The sequence below is a fragment of the Lipotes vexillifer genome, unplaced genomic scaffold, assembly GCF_000442215.2.
Source record: "Lipotes vexillifer unplaced genomic scaffold, Lipotes_vexillifer_v1.1 scaffold1067, whole genome shotgun sequence".
Taxonomy (NCBI): Eukaryota; Metazoa; Chordata; class Mammalia; order Artiodactyla; family Lipotidae; genus Lipotes; species Lipotes vexillifer.
Genome location: NW_006775205.1, coordinates 783,253 through 802,596, shown reverse-complemented (window position 1 = coordinate 802,596; position 19,344 = coordinate 783,253). Strand labels below are relative to the sequence as shown.

The following is a 19,344-nucleotide window of genomic DNA, read 5'->3' as shown; positions in this document are numbered from 1 at the left end:
TGTGGCCTCTCCCGTTGTGGAGCACAGGCTCTGGACACGCAGGCTCAGAGGCCATGGCTCACGGGCCCAGCCGCTCCACGGCATGTGGGATCTTCCCGGACCGGGGCATGAACCCGTGTCCCCTGCATCGGCAGGTGGACCCTCAACAACTGCACCACCAGGGAAGCCCTATAAACATTTTTGATGTAGAGTTCTTTAGAGCATGGAATGCTTCATCCCTTAGGAATGGTGTCAAAGATGTTAGATAAAGGTAGGAAAGGGGCATTGTATTGATCTTTACTGTGTTCCAGGCACTCTGCTGGGCACGTTACAGCCATTAACTTATTGAATTTTCACATCTACCTTGCAAGATAATTATTAATGTAACTGTTGTTGCAACTACTGTGAAGATAGTTATTACTGTTGTTGTTATTATTATCATTATTGTTATCCTTAATTTCCAAGTAAGGAAACAGGGTCAGGGAGGTAAAATAAGTTGTCCAAGTTCACATAGCTGGGAAGAGGTAGTGTCGGGATGAGCATCCTCTGAGGATCGCCCACAGGACGAATTCCACCAGTGCTGTAATACCACCTGCCCTACCGCATGGTGCCGGCCTCTTTCTGGGCGTGAGTCCTGGCAGTGGGACAGTAAGTACAGGGAGGAGCTGGAAGAGAAACCAACCTGAGACAAAATATGCCCTTTTCTATCTCCCTTCCTTCTTTCTGAACCCCAGCCCTTGCCTTCCCAAGGATGCCAGAGAAATGAGTTGGCAGAGACCAGGGCAGATCTCAGATGTCCGAGAGTCCCAGTCCCTATGTAGGAATTCTGAAAGCGTTCCCCCCACTTTCACTTTCTCTCTAATATCGTATTACATGATTAAAATAGTTCTGGGACAATCATTCCTTGAACCGGCATTTTGACACCACACTTAATAACTATTATGGCATGAATGTGAGTATTTTAAAAAGCTACATGTGAACACCAGCTCTGCTGTTTATCGGCCGAGTGGACTTGGGCAAGTTACCTTCACCACCTAATCAGTTTCTGCAGTTGTAAAACTGGGATGATAATGGGAGCAGTTCCAGCCAGTCACTGAACAGCTTTCATTGAGTAGTACCATGGCCTCGTCACTGTCTGGGGCCTGGGAGATGGAGAAGCAGGCAAAACACAGCCCCTATTCACAAGAAACTGATATTGTACTGACAAGGGTAAAAAACAAAACAAAACCAAGAATCAGGGTGGTAATGACGAGCGAGTGAGAAAACATATATAAAGTATTTAGAACAGTGTTTGGCATGTGGTAAGTGCTCAATAAATGTTAACCATTATTCTTTTTCCATCCGTATAGCGATTTGAAATGAAAAAAACCCTGTGTATCCAGGCTCCCAAATAAGGTTTCTTGCCCCAGCTGCTTCTTTACTTCCAAGCCCACTGATTTTTCTACAAGCTCTGACAGTTTCCACAGCATTCAGGCCCTGAGCCATGGTCTCAGGTGTGGAGCGAGGCTGTCTGTTTGATGCTCAGTCGGCTGCGCCTTGCCAGTGGGTTCGAGCCTTTTGAGGGTAGAGACCAATCTCTTATCCTGCTGTGTGTTCCGAGGGCCTGCACGTAATAAGTGCTCAATAAACATTTGTTTCTGAAGGGAGATGGGAGGGGGGTAGTTTGTATGTGGAGTCATGATATACCCCTGAATGGTTTTATATTTACTGTATTCTACTAAGAAAAGTGTTGGCTTTTGGTATGGCGATTGCGAGGAGGCCAGAGAAAAAGAGACAAGGACATTCATTTGTCTAAGCTCCTTCTTTTCTGAAGAGGAACAGCATCGTTCTTCAGTGGCCCCTTATTTATTCCCGTCGGGACTGACAACAACTTAATGTTGTCATAAGCAGAACAACTTAATGGGAGGAAGAGAGGCTGGTGAGACCTTGGCTGGGGCCCCAGGGTGGGGGCCTTTAAGAGAGGAGCAGCGGGCCCCTCTGTGTCCCTCCCTGATCTGACAGGCAGCTGGGAAGCATCTTGCCCTGAAATCTGGCGCTAACCAACAATTCTCTGTAAAAAGATTGTGCTTAAGAATTTGAGGGTAAATCGAGCACTGTACAGAGAATGAGGCCCAGGTATGATTCCCCCTTTTAAATGTAACACTTTTGCATAACCCTCCTAATTCTCTGTTAGAGGAGGCCCTTCCCCTGCCCTTGAAGCTTAGCGATGATTTTAATGGCCTTCAACTGGGCCAATTTCAAATTATTTTCTGGATGAGCAAGGGAAACATTCAACCCAAGACAAACAAACAGAGTTCATGTGGATGGTTTGCATTCTGCTGAACTATTCTGTTTTTAATAACTGATTTAATAGCGAGCAAGTGATTGCCTATAATCTTAAACCAATCCTCAAGAACAATCCATATGCATGTGATGGTTGCTTGTGCACAAACTCGTCTTTCTACATAAATCCATGTAGCAATACCTGTATCTTTTATAGGGATATTTGCATAGAGGAAGGCTACAAGCCACACACAACTTTTTTTTTTAATAAATTATTGTTAAAAAATGTACTCTCCTTAACCTCGTTGTGATATTGTGCTTTCTGTTTGTAAAATCGGACTCCTAAATGAGCAAAGAGAAAGAGAGAGAAAAAGCTGAATGCATTTTACATTAAAAGGAAATCCTTTTTCTTAAAAAATGTCACATTGTGCTCCAGAATACGTTTATTAAATCTCCCCACATATGTCCTCGAGAATTAATTTTCATTTGCTTTGCATTAACTCGTTTATTGAATTGGAATTCAGTCCCCATTTAAGGCAATTAATTTGAAGAGTGACCACACGCCTGCCCACACCCCTTCCAGAACACCCACACACACATGCTAAGTCCCAAGCCACCGATGACTGGATTTTTCTGCCTTTTTCCCTTTTCTTTTCCCCTCTGAGATATTTTTCCACTCTTGCCTGTTAAATAAATGATCTGTCTTTTTGCAGGATAGCGACAACCTCTGGTGGGATGCGTTTGCCACCGAGTTTTTTGAAGATGACGCCACATTAACCCTTTCCTTTTGTTTGGAAGATGGACCAAAGCGATACAGTAAGAAAGAAGTTTATTTTCTCTAATATTCCCTCTTTTTGCGCCTGTAAGAAAACCACAGGGGTCTTCAGAGAATAATACAGTGCTGACAGGCTGACAATAATCCCGGCCTCCTGCCTCTGATCAAGGCACTGTCACCGGGTGGCAGCCCGACTCGGCAGCAAGAGATTTCCTTCGAAGCTTAGGATGTTTGGGCATTTGCCAGTTTAGAAAGCGAGGCAAATGTGAACCAAGCCCCCCAATGATAAGTGGTAGCTGAATTGTGGAGACTTGCTGTCCATCTCTTCCCTGCGACCCTACTTTATGCTTGACAACACTTCACACCCAACGTTCTGCTTCTGAAGTTCCCTTTAAAAAAATATCCTCACAATCACTTTATCAGCTATATCCTTCTAATTCCCTCTTATCAATTATCTCAGGTATTTATTTGACAAGTGCTATGTTTTCTTGGGGGCGGGGGAGGCCACAGATGCTTTGAACACACACTTTGGGATTCGTGTTGACAGAATTTATAGTTCCTTGTCTTTCTGGCGAGTGATAACTCTGTAAAGTTCCTCAAATTACAGCCTGTGGCACCTTGGGTAACAGCTGATCTGTCCTGATTAGGTTCAGCCAACTTGTCAGAGATCAGATTTGCTAGTTGTGCTGTAAGACTGAGAGGCATAAATACGTCGGCACAAAGACAATTAATGTCCAGTTAGATCAGAGAGAGATGCGTTTTCAGAAATCAGCATTGCACACGTGAAGGGATCTGTCTGTCAGAGGGTAAAACATCCCAAATGTGTCAAACACGGAGCTGATGATGGGACCAACCATAGTATGTACAAATGAGTCAGTCCAGAGCATTGAGTAAATGATGGGGTAACAGCATACACAATGAAAATATCTGATTGTTGCTAAATGTATTTCAAAGCCACTAGAGTACAACCAGTGCTTTTTTTCCCTTAATTTTATAGGACTTTAGATAACTTAGTATTTGGATCTATTGTATGATGAGTTGATCAATTATGCTAATAAATAGATGGTGATTTTGCAAAAGTGGAAAACAGTGGAAAGCAGGACAGCTTGCTCAGTTGAAACTCGTTGCCAGAAGCATCTCTTTAGGTTTGTATATTGTGGGCTTTCAGAGGCTGGGACATTTTTAATAAATATTTTGGATGAGAGGGGCAGCTAGTGTGCCAGACAAGGGACTTTTCCAGAATGTCTTTACATTCAACATAATGACACCTGTTGCAAGCACTGGCAAGCCCACTTCATCAGGGGTCCTGATGAGTTCACTCGCTTTCTGGGTGTGGGTGCTCCCAAGCAGCCTCACACCCTACAAAATGGGAGAGTCGGGTACAGAAGCTGCCGTTTCAGAATTCCCTAGGAGATAAATGAACTTGGCAATCCAACAATTACTCTATCCACAAAATCCTGCTGGATCAATGGTGAATAATTTCGAACCAAGCAGTCATCCATCCTCTGAGTCTTATTTTTTTCTGAGGCATAAGCTCAGATAACTTCAAGTTATCATTGTTTTATGTTCCTGTGCTTTTTGTGTGTGTGTGTGTGTGTGTGTGTGTGTGTGTGTGTGTGAATCCATCAGGGTCTGCTCAGGGAACTAGAATTACCAATAAAACAGATTCTCAATCTTCCTTCTGTCCACCCCTGACCCCAACATCATTTGGGGGTGAGGCATGATCAGTGCTTGTTAAGATCTTATATTCATGTGCAGGAGTAAATGCCTGACTACGAGCCGTTGTTGCCCAGGTTTCTTTGTTTCTCTGAACCAAAATATTTCCCGAGTGGCGAAGAGAAACAAAGATGATCGACAGTCTGGAGCCCAGTCTCATCAGCTGCTTTGCTGACAGCCTGGTGATGTGCACACGCTGCTGATGTGCGGGCAAGTGACAGCTGATTGACAGCAAGGACTGGGAGATAGGGAAGATGAAGGATGCTTAGAACGCCTGACGCACTTGCTGTTTATGCAGCGCTCCAAGCATCTCGCGGCCACCTTAACCCATTCACGGTCCAGGCACACTGTGCCGGGTGGGCAGGGAAAACACATGCTGGCCTGGGCTGGGGCTGCAGCACTTCCTGGAGACCTTGCAGGGAGCTGAGAGCTTTGCATTTCTGAGGAAGAAAAGAGGACTTGGCTATTACATTTGTGTATGTAAAACATTTCCCCATATTGCTTTCATTCTAGGTACCAAGAAATATTCTAGATGAGGTTTACTTAATCCTTACTAGAAAAATCTTTTCCTTCTCCCTCCCCGTGTCTACTTTTTCAGAGGGTTCCTCTGGCTGTAAGAGATCTTATCTCTAAGCTACCGTAAATCATGTAATATGTGTTTACTTGTTTATTTGTTGTCTGTCACCACCTATTAGAGTGTTATCTCCCTGTGCACAGGGGCTTTGTTTTATTTATTGCTGAATTCTCAGATTAATACAGAAACTTGCACAACATAGGTACCCAATAAATATTCATTGAATGAATGATTGAATGAATGAATGGACATTTGGGGAAAAGTTTATATCCCAAACAGAATGCTGGCAAAACAATCCCCATAACGATGTCCTTGGACTTACTTAAATGGGAAGAACTCAGTCCAAAGTGCTCTGCTGGTGTTTTCAAATAAGCTCTAGGATATGGGGGGGACTCAACATATAATAATTCAGGAAATAATTATGTTGGGGAGATATACTACTCTTCCTTTCAGAAAGCTCTTCTGTATCAATCTTATTGCTCCACCCACCCCAGTCCCTACTCTCCTGATGGGAGTGGGCCCCCTCCCCAGGTGGGATATGATTGGGATTGCCGATGGAGACTACTGATGTCTTACTAGAAGACCGGGGTGAGGTTTCTGTGGAGAGGGGCCAGACAGACAAGGTTACTGGACCATGTAGCAATTGGGATGTGTGTCCCTAAGGCCATGTGCCTGCCCCTGCCTTGTGGGGCTTCATGAAGTGTTCCCCCAGCAGCTGGAGAAGCCAACAGTCCAGGGAAGTGGTTTCTGCTTGGGTTAGGTGGAATCTCAAGTGGGGAAGAGGGCCAGGGGTAAGAGATTCCCTCTTGATTAGCTGGTCTGTAGTTAAAGACCAGTAGAGCTGAAAAGTGTCTTTCTGGAAATGGACCCTTCCTTGGTCCGCAGAGCCCCAGCTGGTGAGTTATTAGACCTCAGGTTGACCAACTCCAGAGTCAGAGATGGGGCACCGCCACCCCGCCATCCTATCCCTACACCTTCCACAGCTAAGAGGAAAGAAATGGATTCATCAATTCACACATTCCAAGGAACATAAGTCACAAATAATTACTGTGTTATTTGATAGAGAGGGCAAGGCGAGCAGAAGAATGGGGTCTCAGCCCTCTGCACACTTGTTTTGCAATTCTGAGTCTAGCGTGGTGTATGATTTTCCTTCCGCATCTTATGCAACCGTTCTTAGGTTGCTTGCTGACCATTAGCTTCCAGCGAGGACTGATTTTCCTCTGCTCCTTTTCTGGGCATGTAGTGGAATTGTGCCCCACAGTCTCCGTGCTTCTGATGACCAGCACAGAACATTTTGGGTAAAGGTACTGGTAACCGCCTCAGGAAACCTAGGCCATGTCCAGGGCCACACTGGCCATGCTCTTCATCTATTGGAAATACATGTTTCCCGATTCATTCAGGAAATATTTCTTTGCTGGGAAAGATACATGGAGAGAGTCCTTCTGGGACTTCCCTGGTGGTGCAGTGGTTAAGAATCTGCCTGCCAATGCAGGCGACACGGGTTCGATCCCTGGTCCAGGAAGATTCCCACATGCCGCGGAGCAACTAAGCCTGTGCGCCACAACTACTGAGCCTGCACCCTAGAGCCCGCGAGCCACAACTACTGAGCCCATGTGCCACAACTACTGAAGCCCACGCACTCTAGGGTCCGTGTGCCGCAGCTCTTGAGCCCACGTGCTGCAAATACTAAAGCCGCGCACCTAGAGCCTGTGCTCCTCAACAAGAGAAGCCACCACAGTGAGAAGCCCCCACACCACAATGAAGACTAGCCCCCGCTGTCCTCCACTAGAGAAAGGCCTTGCGCAGCAATGAAAACCCAACGCAGCCAAAAGAAAAAGAGAAAGTTCTCCTGTGTCCCATGGCGTTGGAGAGGCTGGGAGGCTAATCAATATAGTAGAAAGCTCACAAGAGTTCAGTGTGAATATTCCTGGGTCTTAACCTGTGCTTATATTGGTAAACAGAGCCTCCATTTCCTTATCTGTAAAATGGCCATAAGACTACCATCACTGGCTTGCAGTGAAAATTAAATGAGATAATGTAATCAAAGAACTGCAGAGCATTTGAAGAATGTGGTAGTCAGCGTTAACTATTATTATTGATAACAATGCGCGACATTGGCATCACTACAGCTTCTGTGCATTGGAGAAGCTTGCCATTGGCAAGTGCTTATCAAGTACGTAGAGCTTGCTGGGGAGTGGAGAGCCTACAGACGCTTCTGATGGGCAATTCATGCTGAACTGCGACATTGAAGAAATCATCCTCTCCCAGGCTTTCAACTGCAGAAACCCACTGTCATCACTGGTAAGTGATGTGCGAAAGGAAGGGAAGGGCAGTTGAGAATGTGTGGGTTCTGTGCTTTGGGGGCTAAAGACTCCAAACACTAAACTATGTCCAGGTTGGTCTTGCTTTGGAAATTGGGGTGGGGGGGAGTTGACATAAATACTAAAATGCCATCTTATTTGGGGGCACTTCCTATTGGCTTTTTTTAAGGGAAAGGTGTGTGGTTCAGGCAGGGATTCCTGGTCTGAAACCTGGGTTCAAACCCAGCTTTGTCTTTTACTGCCTGAGTGATTTGACCTAAGTCACATTCTAAGCATCAGTGGACTCATCTGCAAAGTGAGGGTTTGATGAGATGACATGTAAATGTCTTAGCAGAGTTTCCAGTGCTTGGAAAATGCTCCATAAATAGCTGTTGTTATTCAATTGAATTCCAATGAGCATACCTCAGCCTCTAGATTGAGATCCAGGACAACTCAGATACAATCATCACTAATCCTTTAAATATTGTTTGTAATTTGAGGGTGATGGGTCCCAGTAATTTTCCGTCTGACAACTGTTATTTCATCTTGAGTTTCACATTCTTTCTGCAGTAAGGGTTTCTGGCAGAACTACACACCTTTATAGTCACATGAGCCAAAGACTATTCTTGTTTCCTCTGTGACTGCTGGGGGTTCATTTCACTGTCCAAAAGCAGAAAGTTGTTTTAGGATATGTCATTGCTCTCCAAGCTGTTTTCTTCTGTTTTCCTTAGTCATCAAGTCCCATTAGATACTTGAAGGACTGCACATCGGCCCCTCTGTGGAGCCGTTTCTTCACAAGATGCTTCTCTTTTACATTTTCTCTCCTATTTCCCTTTTTTTTCCTGAAAGCTCTGATAGCACTGCAATATTGACAGAGTCCTTCAATTTTGTCTTGTAATATGTGTTTTTATGTGTGGTGTATTTGGATGTGTCCCCCTAAGGAAGAGAAATTCTACAAGGCCCAAGTAACTTGCCTATCTCTGGTTACTTTTTTTTTTTTCCTGTTTTTTTATTGGTTCACCTTGTCCAGCTGTGTTTTTATTGTGCTTGCTATATAGGAATTCTGAAAGCATTTTCTCCCCACTTTCTCTTTCTCTCTAATATCATATTACATGATTAGAAATATATTTCTGGGAAAATCATTCCTTGAATCAGCATTTTGACACCACGCCTTATAAGTATTATGGCGTGAACGTGGGTATTTTTAAAAGCTACATGTGAAGAGCGTGCACTACAGCACACGGGGAGAAGGATTTATAAGACCAGAATCTGCGCCTATGTCTTTTCTATGGATAAAACCTCTAAAGAATCCACCTGAGATCTGGAAATGTACGGGCTTGTGCGGCCAGTGTTTAAAAACCCTTAGCTTCCTCAAGAGACATGTGCCAATTAGTCCAGGGGCTCTTCCTCTATAAAGTAACTTTGTTCCTCTGAAAAGTTTGCATTCCTTTTCTTTTATTCATTTATGGAGGTAGAGATCAAAATCACGGACTCTGGATCCCTTTGAGCCTCTGCTTCACCAGAGCTGTGCGAAGTTAGGCCTATGACTTGATGCTGGGCGTCCTGCCTAGATTTTCTTAACCTCAGTTTCTTTATACATAATGTCTAGGTGATAATAATGCCAACATCATAAGACACTTGTGAAGATTAAATAAGATTAAGTAACATGTACCTTAGCTTAGTGCTGTCTGGGAAAAACACACAATAAATATTTATTGCTTGAATAAATGAATGGATGAATGAATGAGTAAGAGAATGAGTTAAACCTATGATATGCCAGTCACTTGGAATTAAAATAGAGGATAGTTTCCGTTACTTGTTCCATCATTTAGCGCATAGAAGGAAAATCTCTGGCTTTGGGCAAAGCCAGATCAGACTTGTCTTCCTTCTATAGGGAACTCTTAAGAATTTAATGACCAACTGGAAGAAAACTTGACATTATGGAAGATGACGACTTAAACAAGTCCCAAACTATTACAGTTGTTACACCTGTCTAACAGAGGGTGACGTTTCCATCCCCTATTTTGCTCAGAGAGCTAGGAGCTACTGAATACTTCTCAAGTGCCAGGCACTGTGCTAGGCACCATTGGGCTCTATGTCTTGTTGACTGAGGACCAGATGAAAGGAAATGAACTGTGGTTGCATTCAAAATTAATCCTAGAGAAAAGAATGCACCTCCTCAGAGTAGTCCTTGATGGTTAGTTACTGGATGATTGTGGCATTTTTTGTTACATAATGACATAGATGTCTTTGTCTCAGATGACTCTGGAAAATGCTTTCCTTTGCATGAGCTGCACTAAATGATTTCTAGAAAGCTCTAGTCTTTGAAATTGTGATTTTAGTGAGTGACCCTTCTCAACAGAATTCTTCATTAGGCTGGCAAGATCTGGAGTAAATTAAGTTAGGACTAAAGCAGACATTCATTTGAAGTTCATGTTTTCCTTCAGTCATTCATTGATTCATGCATTCAGAATGCACTGAATTCTCGCTTTTTCCCAGACATTGAGAGGGATAGATGGTCTTGAGAGGAAGGAAGTTCATCACCAATTTTTTCATTTACTTTTAATTTCGTTTTAATACAAACTCTTACTTAAATTAACATAATCAACTAAGTAACTCAAAAAGAAAATATTCTTGTAATATTAATGCAAAATCTGGGATTAGTTATAAAAAAGACTTGAGAGAAAGCCTACAGCTGATGGATGAACTAACAGACTTCTGAAGGGAAAAAGGAGCCTGAATCTCTTCCCATTTGTGGTTTCAAATTGATGGTATCAAGTGTTGCAAATTGGCCATGACGATAGATTGAGCAGACATCCCATTCACTCATCTGCTAATAAATACCACACGAATAATCACATGAGATAATGGACAGAAAAGTGCTTTGAATAAATGTAAAGTGCTATACAAGTTGAAGGTATAATTATCATCATATTTATAATTGATCTTTAGGATTTGGTGACTTTATTTTCCCTTTATATGTCAAGCTGTTAAGAAATCTGGGAGGATTGTTGGATCTTTTCTCATGGGGATAAAATTCATTGTCAAATATGCAGGCTTGAGAAAGTCAGACCTATTCTCAAGAGCTTGGTTGGGAGGTCTGAATGAGGTACTGGCCAGGAAATGGACATCATGTCCAATTTTGAGACTCTGTGTGACTATGATGTCTGTGGGGTCCTGGCATGTACATTTCCTGACTCTTGGTTTCATGGGGTATGTTCCTACTCTCATTAGCTTCCCTATGGTTCTCAAACCAAGAAGGCACTACCTCATAGTGGGTAAGAGGATGAATGTGGCCAACTTTTCATTATCACAATGATAGGTAATGCTACTGGCATTTATTGTCTGGGGGCTGGAGAAGATAAATGTTCTGCTCAACAAAAAAAATTATTGAGAAACATCTTACCTGACCCTCTTTACATCCAATTTACTCATCATCTTGAAGGTAGGGTTGCTAGATAAAATGTAAGTATACAAATGCAATACTTGGGACATATACTACAAAATTATTTGTTTATCTAAAATTCTAAGTTAACTGGACATCTTGTGTCTTTCTTTCTTAAAGCTGGCAGCCCTACTTGAAGGACCCCAGTTCACACTCAAATATGAAATCTTGATAACTCCAGAGCAGCTGCAATGGAGTGTGAACATGATACATTATATGGAAAAAACTCTTAAGAGATTTACCTGGTCCTGTTCTGCACATGAGTCTTGCCTCTGCTTACATTCAGCAGCTGGACTCATGAGTCCCACCTAAAGGATAAAATACCTCATTGGGGCGGGGTGGGGGGAGGTGTAGGCTAAAGCCTGCCTGAATTTAAATCCAAAGTTCATATTGCAGGCCCTCCACAGTTGACTATGCCACACTTGGGCAGGTGCTGAGCACACATGAGTGTGTAATATCATCTCCCTTAAAGGAGCTTACAGTTTTTTTTTTTGTTTTTTTTTTTTTTTTTTTTCCTGGCGTTATGCGGGCCTCTCACTGCGGCGGCCTCTCCCATCCGCGGAGCACAGGCTCCGGACGCGCAGGCCCAGCGGCCATGGCCCACGGGCCCAGCCGCCCCGCGGCACGCGGGACCCTCCCGAAACGGGGCACGAACCCGCATGCCCCCGCATCGGCAGGCGGACTCCCAAGCACTGCGCCACCAGGGAAGCCCAGGAGCTTACAGTTTAACAAGGGAGATAGACATAAACAAGTAACTCTAATGCAACAGCATCCACAGTGAAAGAGTAGGGCAAACAAAGTACTGTGGGATATAAAGAAGGTGATCAAATCTGCTTCCAGGAGAAAAAGACTAGACTGGTGAAGACTTCTTTCTAACCTAAAACCCTTGTGTTCCTTAAAGCCATGACAGAAAACACCCTACCACAGTACCTTGCAGATATAAGATGTTCAGTAAATATCTGTGGACTGAATACATGATGCAGCATTGGTATATAGTATAAATATGACCCAAAGGAACTGGTTATTTATCCCACAGGCACATCACTGAGCATACGTTTTTTCCCATGTTTCAGTAATTTTCCACCATCACAATCTCCAGTTGCAGCAACACATTTTGTGTTATAGAGTAACAGAAATGTCACAGAGCAATTTGGAAATTTGTCCACAAACAGAACCAAGACTGAGACTTACATTTAAATACCAAATCAAAATCACATCTACCCAACCTACAATACTAGGACTGATTGTTTTGTTTTGTTTTGTTTTTTCTTTAATGCTTTGGGCCATGGGTTAGTAGAGTATTTCACTACATAGCCTGCCAATTTTCCTGGTAAGTACAATTGTGTCATTAAATCTCATAGAATAAGCAGTCTTCAGCAACCATACATAAATCTTCTTACTGAACGGATCTTATTGGACATAATTTCAGTTGAAACATCTATGTATTTATTTAACCTTTCTCAAGGACTTTCCATATGTCATCTTTCTGTGCCCTGGTGATAAGATGAATGAGCAAAATCTCTTGCCTTGGAGGAGCTAAAGGTCTAGTGAGCTATTGTTTCTAGGACTTGACTAGTAGCAGATCTTAGCCAGATTTTTTTCTTATTGATGCTCTCTGCCTCTGTTTATCAACCTGTTGTTAATAATGCTCACCACCACATTTTGAGATTCTATATCCAAATGTAAGATTGATATCATTTTTAACATAAAACGTTTTGAAAAATCAGGGTTAAGTTGAGATGTATGCAGTATTTCCTTTGTACAGTATTGGTTGGTGAAATTCTTGTTTCGCGGCATGAGTTGATTGAAGCATCCTCCCCACACGCCTATGTTTAGTTTAATCTTCACTTTTGCTGTATGTTTTCAGGTTGTGAATGCACCTTATTTATGCATATGGGGTAAAATAAAGCATTTGTTGAAGTCAAGTTAAATTAGCCTTCTTCTGCAACTATATTAATCAATGTTCATGTGGATTTCATGAAGAATATAGAGGCTCGGTGACAAAATCACCCGTTAGGGTATGTTTCATTATTTACTGTTTAATCAGGGTGGTTGAGTTGGAGTATTTGAACTCAGGAGCTTGCAGAGCTTGGTACCTTCATATACTTTGCTTTTATTATTCATTCCAAGAGAATCAGCTTCACCCAACCATTATAATGTGCTTATTTACTTTTATGAGGTTGGTCCTATCCCCATTAGTGCTACCTTTAATATATTCTTTGATGAGAACTTCCCTGATGCAACATTATCTTTGGCTTTTCAATAAGTCAGGAGGACTTGAAATTGACAACAACTGACACTAATAATCACTCTGAAGATCTGTTGAAGGAAGAAGTAAGGTCACCTAGGAGCATGGTAATAAAGCCATTCCCTTTTTACGAGACAATTTCTCCATATTATCTAGAGCAAACAGAGCATTACATTATTTTTGCAGACTTTTCTAAAAATACATGTGTCTTACTTAGTCCTGCCTTTGAGTTATATGATTTGCAATTTGTTTGTCTTTTTTTTACTTTAAAAAATACATCATTTTGCTATGCCAGAATGGGTTAGTTACACGGGCAGCAGTGAAGAGGTAAGAGTTCTTCCAGAATCTAATTATGAGGTAAGCCTAGTCAGTAATGCTTGGGAAGGTGTTTCCTCACAGGCATACATGGTATCTCCATGTTACTGTCATATTCCAGATAAAAAGCGACCACTTAAGATGTTCTCAGTAAAAGACAATTTGTGTGTTGTTTCAGAATTAATGCAAGCTTTGAATATATTCCAAAAACTGAAGTTAGTTACCTGAGAGGTGTATTTGTCCAGGTAAAATTTCCCTTGGAAATGTTTGTCGTGTCATATATGTGAAGGAGTGCTAGCGTTTGATAAAGTCAGCGACACTATTCAGTTTTCAACTGAGGCATTTAGGACAGTTCAACTTTCAAGCTTTAAAAAAAGTTAATTATTATCAACTTTTTTAAGGTTGCCTGCATAAAATAACTTAATGTTCCCATGCTTATTTGCTTCTCTTCAATGGGACCATAAGAGAAATGATAAACGGTGTTTGACTGATTATGTAAATAAACTGCTAATTATATCCTTTATAGTTCTCCACACTTCTGGACACTGTACCTGAATGTATTTCCAATAAAATGCTTTAGTACTTAGTCCTCTATTATTGTGTTTTAAAGATGGACCCAAAAATCAGTAATTATGAGCATTATTATTCAGGTTCACAGCAGTGCGGCTGCTATTCTTCACTTGATAATTACCTTGTTAAACTAATGTCAGATCAGCACCATGCCTTAGTTAAGAAAATGGTCTATGAGTCCCGTGCAAGCAGGCCCAGCTGTGAAAATATTAAAAGGTTTATTAGATCCAGACACCTCTTCAGCATTGCCTCACTGACATTAGTTACGGAAGTTCTAAGAAGTTGCATATTTCTCATTAGATGTTCGTAATATCTTTCCTGAGGTGCCATGCATCTCTTGACAGTTGGTGCTTCCATGGTATTCTCCCCATCCTCAGCTCTGGGCTTTGTTGCCAACTGGGCACTGTTTTCAGAGCCTCCAGGAAGCACAGGGAAGAAGACCCATCCCTAGGGAAACGAGGAAGGCCTATGAGACTGTTTCTCTTCCTACTTTTGCTTGTTTTGAATTCCAGTTTTATTTATTACTTCGTTCCCTTTGGAAAGGAAAAAAAAAATCAAGATCCTCCACTATTAGCTGTGGTTTTGTCAGAAAAGACACAGTTACAGATTCCAATTTTTAGGCCAAAATAAGTAATTCTTTCTATGATCTTCTAATTTGCAAAAAAGTCAGATTCTTAGTGGATTCTTGTCTTGGTGTTTTTCGAATGTGTCCAACAGTAACCTCCTGGATTGGTTAATGAGTTTAAATGACAAACATTCTGATAATGCTTTGCAGTTTATAAAATCCTTTCACAAATCAGGACCATCTGTAAGCTCGTCGAGGGAGAGGAGGGGCCTTATTCTTCTCTGGAGCCTCAGTGCTTGCCACGGTAAGGGATGAAGAGGGGGGCCCATGGTTAATATTTGCTGAGCAGGATTAGGTGGCTGTATCTCATTCCATCCTTGCTATGAGCCCAGAGTGGGTATTATATTGACCATTTGTACTGTAGAGATGAAGAAGGTGAGGCTCAGATCTCAGAGACTCAGGACTCAACTCTTCTGCCTTCAGTACCCATATTGTGTCCCCTTTACCATCCCATTTACCAGCATCTTTTTTAAACAGTAGAGAATCTTTCAATTTTACCTGTTTGGATATGAAAAAAAAATCTAACCTCTTGCTCTAAATTCTGGAGCCTTTCTCCCTTCTCTCCTCATCCAATCCGCCCTGAAATAGCACAAGTTAAGGAGAATTAGTTCTTAATGGCGAATATGTATCCCCAGCATATTTTTCTTTTCGAGTTATGTGCAGATCACTTCAATCCTTCCAACATTGCTGCCTCAAAGCTGACATTTATAAATTTTCTTTTTCAACGCAGTATGGGATCCTCCATATGTCTTCCGCAATAATTATCTATGTTTTCAGGGAATCTAAAGATTTATTTCCTTCCAAGTCCTCGTTGCTGGCATTTTCTCCAAGCCTCCAAAACTGCCAAGAGATGAACTTCAATTTAGAGGAACTGTTACATTTGTCATTGTGAATTTGCTAAACTTTGGATAAATTTGAAGATTTATGCTTATTCCCAAGGGGGCCCTGAGACTGTCTTTGAAGCTCAGAAAGTTCACGCTTGACTTCCTTTCTGCTGTTCTAAGTAAACAAGTCCTTAAATCTGTGCAGTCTCCCTGCCTGGGCTCTGAGTCTCTGTCATTGTCTAAACCTGGACACGTTTGTACTGCCAGCAACTCAGATGTGACTCACTTCTAGGTGTGAGGAAAGAGTCTTTTCCTGGGCTCATGCTGTGGAAATCACACTCCATCTATATCTCTAGGATGATCCAATCAGAGAGGACCTTTCAGGGCTTCCCTGGTGGCGCAGTGGTTAAGAGTCCGCCTGCCGATGCAGGGGACATGGGTTCGTGCCCCAGTCTGGGAAGAACCCACATGCCGTGGAGCGGCTGGGCCTGTGAGCCATGGCCGCTGGGCCTGTGCGTCCGGAGCCTGTGCTCCGCAACGGGAGAGGCCACGACAGTGAGAGGCCCGCGTACCGCAAAAAAAAAAAAAAAAAAAAAAGAGAGGACCTTTCAGTAACCCCTCAGTTTAATAGCCCGGGCCTGTGAGACAGACAACCTTCAAATTATGACCTTGTCCTGTGGTAACCGCATGACCTTGGTTGTTATACCCAATCTCTCTGAGCTTCACCGTTTTCATCTATAAAATGAGCATGAAGTCTCTCTGGCCACGGTAGGATGGTATTTATAAATAATACACATACAGTCCATGATACATGAGAGTTTGTCAACAAGTAGTAGCTATTTTAATAGCTATTGATAGATAACATACCAAGAAGTTGAGCTGGCTTTGACTTGTTCAAGGCAATTGGATAGATTGTGATAGAGCCAGGATTGAATTCATGTCTCTTGATTCTTTATAAAATGTAAGACTCCACTTAGTGACTAGCTAACAGTTCTATACTCCTTTTTTTTATTGAACAGAGTCTAGAAGTAACATGGCTTATAGGGACCACATAAGATTTAATTTTGATCTTTGGATCATCTTCAAAATCAGAGTCAAGTGCAATAGGAAATGTCACTAAATTCTTTGAATTCAGTGCTGTGCAAAAAATTGGAGATCATCTGTTGACTAGGTGTTTTAGTTTTCTGTTGCAGCATATCAAATGACCACAAACTTAGCAGCTTAAAAAAGCACATATTTGCTAGTTCACATTTTCTGTGGGTCAGGAGTCCAGGCACTAGCTATAACGGGATCCTCTGCCCAGGGTCTCACAGGGCTGAAATCACTGTGTCAGTTAGGACTGCGACCCCTTCTAAGACCTAGGGCTGTTGGCAGAATTCAGTTCCTTGCAGTTGTAGGACTGAAGTTCCTGCTTTCTTGCTTGCTGTTATCTAGAGACTGTTTACAGGTCCTAGAGGCCTCCCACTGTTGCCTGGCACATGGTCCCCTGCACACATGGAAGCTTGGTCTTTCAAGGCCAATGGGAGTATCTCTCCTTTTGAATCTCCGACATTAAAGACTCACCTGATTGATTAGGAAGGGCCCACCCAGGATCATGTCTCTCAATGAACTTAATCTGTTTAAGGACTTTACTTACATCTGCACAATCCCTCTGCCAGCTCATGTAACATAATCATGGAGTTATATACCATCAGTGTCACAAGTCCTACTCACACACAAGGGAAGGAGATATTAATGCATAGTGTGTATACCAGCGGGTGAGAATCTTGGAGGGGGTCATCCTAGAATTCTGCCTACCAGGGAAATGAGACAAGTACATAGTTATGATATAAGACTTCCTGGCAAATGTCACCAAATAAGGGTAAAGTGCCCTGTGAAGCCCAAGAAGACAGATGATTTACTGCTAGGGGGCTTGAGAGGCATGTCAGGGACAATGGGTAGGGTTTGGGCAGGAGGAGGTTGAGGTGAGCAGGGACAGTGAGGAAGGAAGAGAGTAGAAGAAGCACATCCTAGGGCTTCCCTGGTGGCGCAGTGGTTGAGAGTCCGCCTGCTGATGCAGGGGACACAGGTTCGTGCCCCGGTCCGGGAGGATCCCACATGCCTCGGAGCGGCTGGGCCCGTGGGCCATGGCCGCTGGGCCTGTGCGTCTGGAGCCTGTGCTCTGCAATGGGAGAGGCCACAACAGTGAGAGGCCCGCATACTGCAAAAAAAAAAAAAAAAAAAAAGAAGCACATCCTAAGGGAGGCAAAGAAGGTATTTGGGGAAAAAGGTTCATTGTTTGGTTTGGCTGGAACTTGGTTCTAAGGAACTGCTCCGTGGTTTTTAACAGACATGAAACTTATAGGGAATGTGATGAGTACTGTCTGATTCCATGAGTGTCCTTTGCTTCTTAATGTACTGACTCATCAAGAAGGGGAGATTCTGGCCTGGCCATGTGTCCTTTGTTTGTAGGGCTCTGAATCCTCCCTCTGGTGACCCTTCAGGACCTTAGAAAAGTTGTTTCTACAGGTTCAGTGCTGTAAGCTGTATGTGAAACCAGCTGGAGCTGGCTGGAGCTTAAAGAGCCCAAGACCATGTGTGTAAGAAACAGTGCTCTTACTCATTCGTGTGTTTGTTGAACACATATGTACCATGTTCCTCTGTGCCCTTCACTCTGCTTTTGCTCAGGAGATGCAGTAAATAAGACAGCCTTGGCTGTCTGCCCTCATGAGGTTTAGAATCTAGACTCCAGACAATTCTTAGATAATTTAGGCTTTAGATTGTCAAGGGATAGAGAGCTAATAAAGACACACTCATTATGAATTAATTTCAGTTGTGATAAGTGCTATGAGCAAAATATATGGGATGCCATGAGAGCGAATCAGGGGCTTAAACCAATCTCTGCAGAGGTGGCAGTGGAGGTAGCAGGGGGTGGGGTGTCAAGATAAACTTCTCTGAGGAAGTTATAAAGGGTGAAAAAACTCTCAGAAATAAATGTACCTTGGAGAAAAGACAAATTAAAGTGAACACAGAGTTCTCATGTATCTCTTGGGCAAACATGGTGAAGAGGTTTTTAGATTTGAGATAGAACGAGTCAGCTTGGATGCTTTTCTTGTCTTTTTCTACCGGGGGTACCAGAGCTCATTCTTCAGAGCCCACCTCTCTCCCTAGTTCCCTCCAGAGGATTGATTGCTCGCTTCTCTCTGTGCCTGTGACATGTGACAGACACATCCATCGTGCCGTGGCTCTCATAGTTCCTGGTTGTCTGCTTACACAATGCTTGGTTGGAACCTCACTGCCGATGTCCTCAGACAGTGATTACAGCCTCTTCATCTTTTCATCACTTATACCTAACACTTCACCTGACACCACAGTTGGTACTGAATAGTATTTGTTGAATGAATAAACCAGAACTAGTTGGAAGTGATGAACGTAACACGTTGATAGACCACCATGCTTTAAAAGAAATATCTTTCCAAAAAATCAGTTTTCCAAAGTGAAACGTTCTGCCTCAGAATGAAAGGCAGAACTCACCATCCTTGAGGTGACAAAAGTCCTGTAAATCTGGGTATATGAATCAGAACTAAAATAGAATTTGAAAAACTTGATTATAACTACTATCCATTATCAAATTATGTTTTTGATCCTGATTACTTGAGAAAGTTGATACATTTTTAAAAGGGCTGAATTTAGGTCCACAGGTAGCATTTCTTTTTTTTTTTTTTTTTTTTT

General features: G+C 42.5%; 1 protein-coding gene across 3 annotated transcripts in view; it reads left to right on the top strand.

Moving 5' to 3' along the window:
* LDB2 (LIM domain binding 2) overlaps positions 1–19,344 on the top strand; it is a 388,388-nt gene that overhangs the window by 138,744 nt on the left and 230,300 nt on the right. For all 3 annotated transcript variants that reach the window (XM_007449816.1, XM_007449818.1, XM_007449817.1), the window contains exon 2: positions 2,955–3,057. In XM_007449816.1, the coding sequence (XP_007449878.1) occupies positions 2,955–3,057 (103 nt within the window). The remainder of the gene's footprint in view (positions 1–2,954; positions 3,058–19,344) is intronic.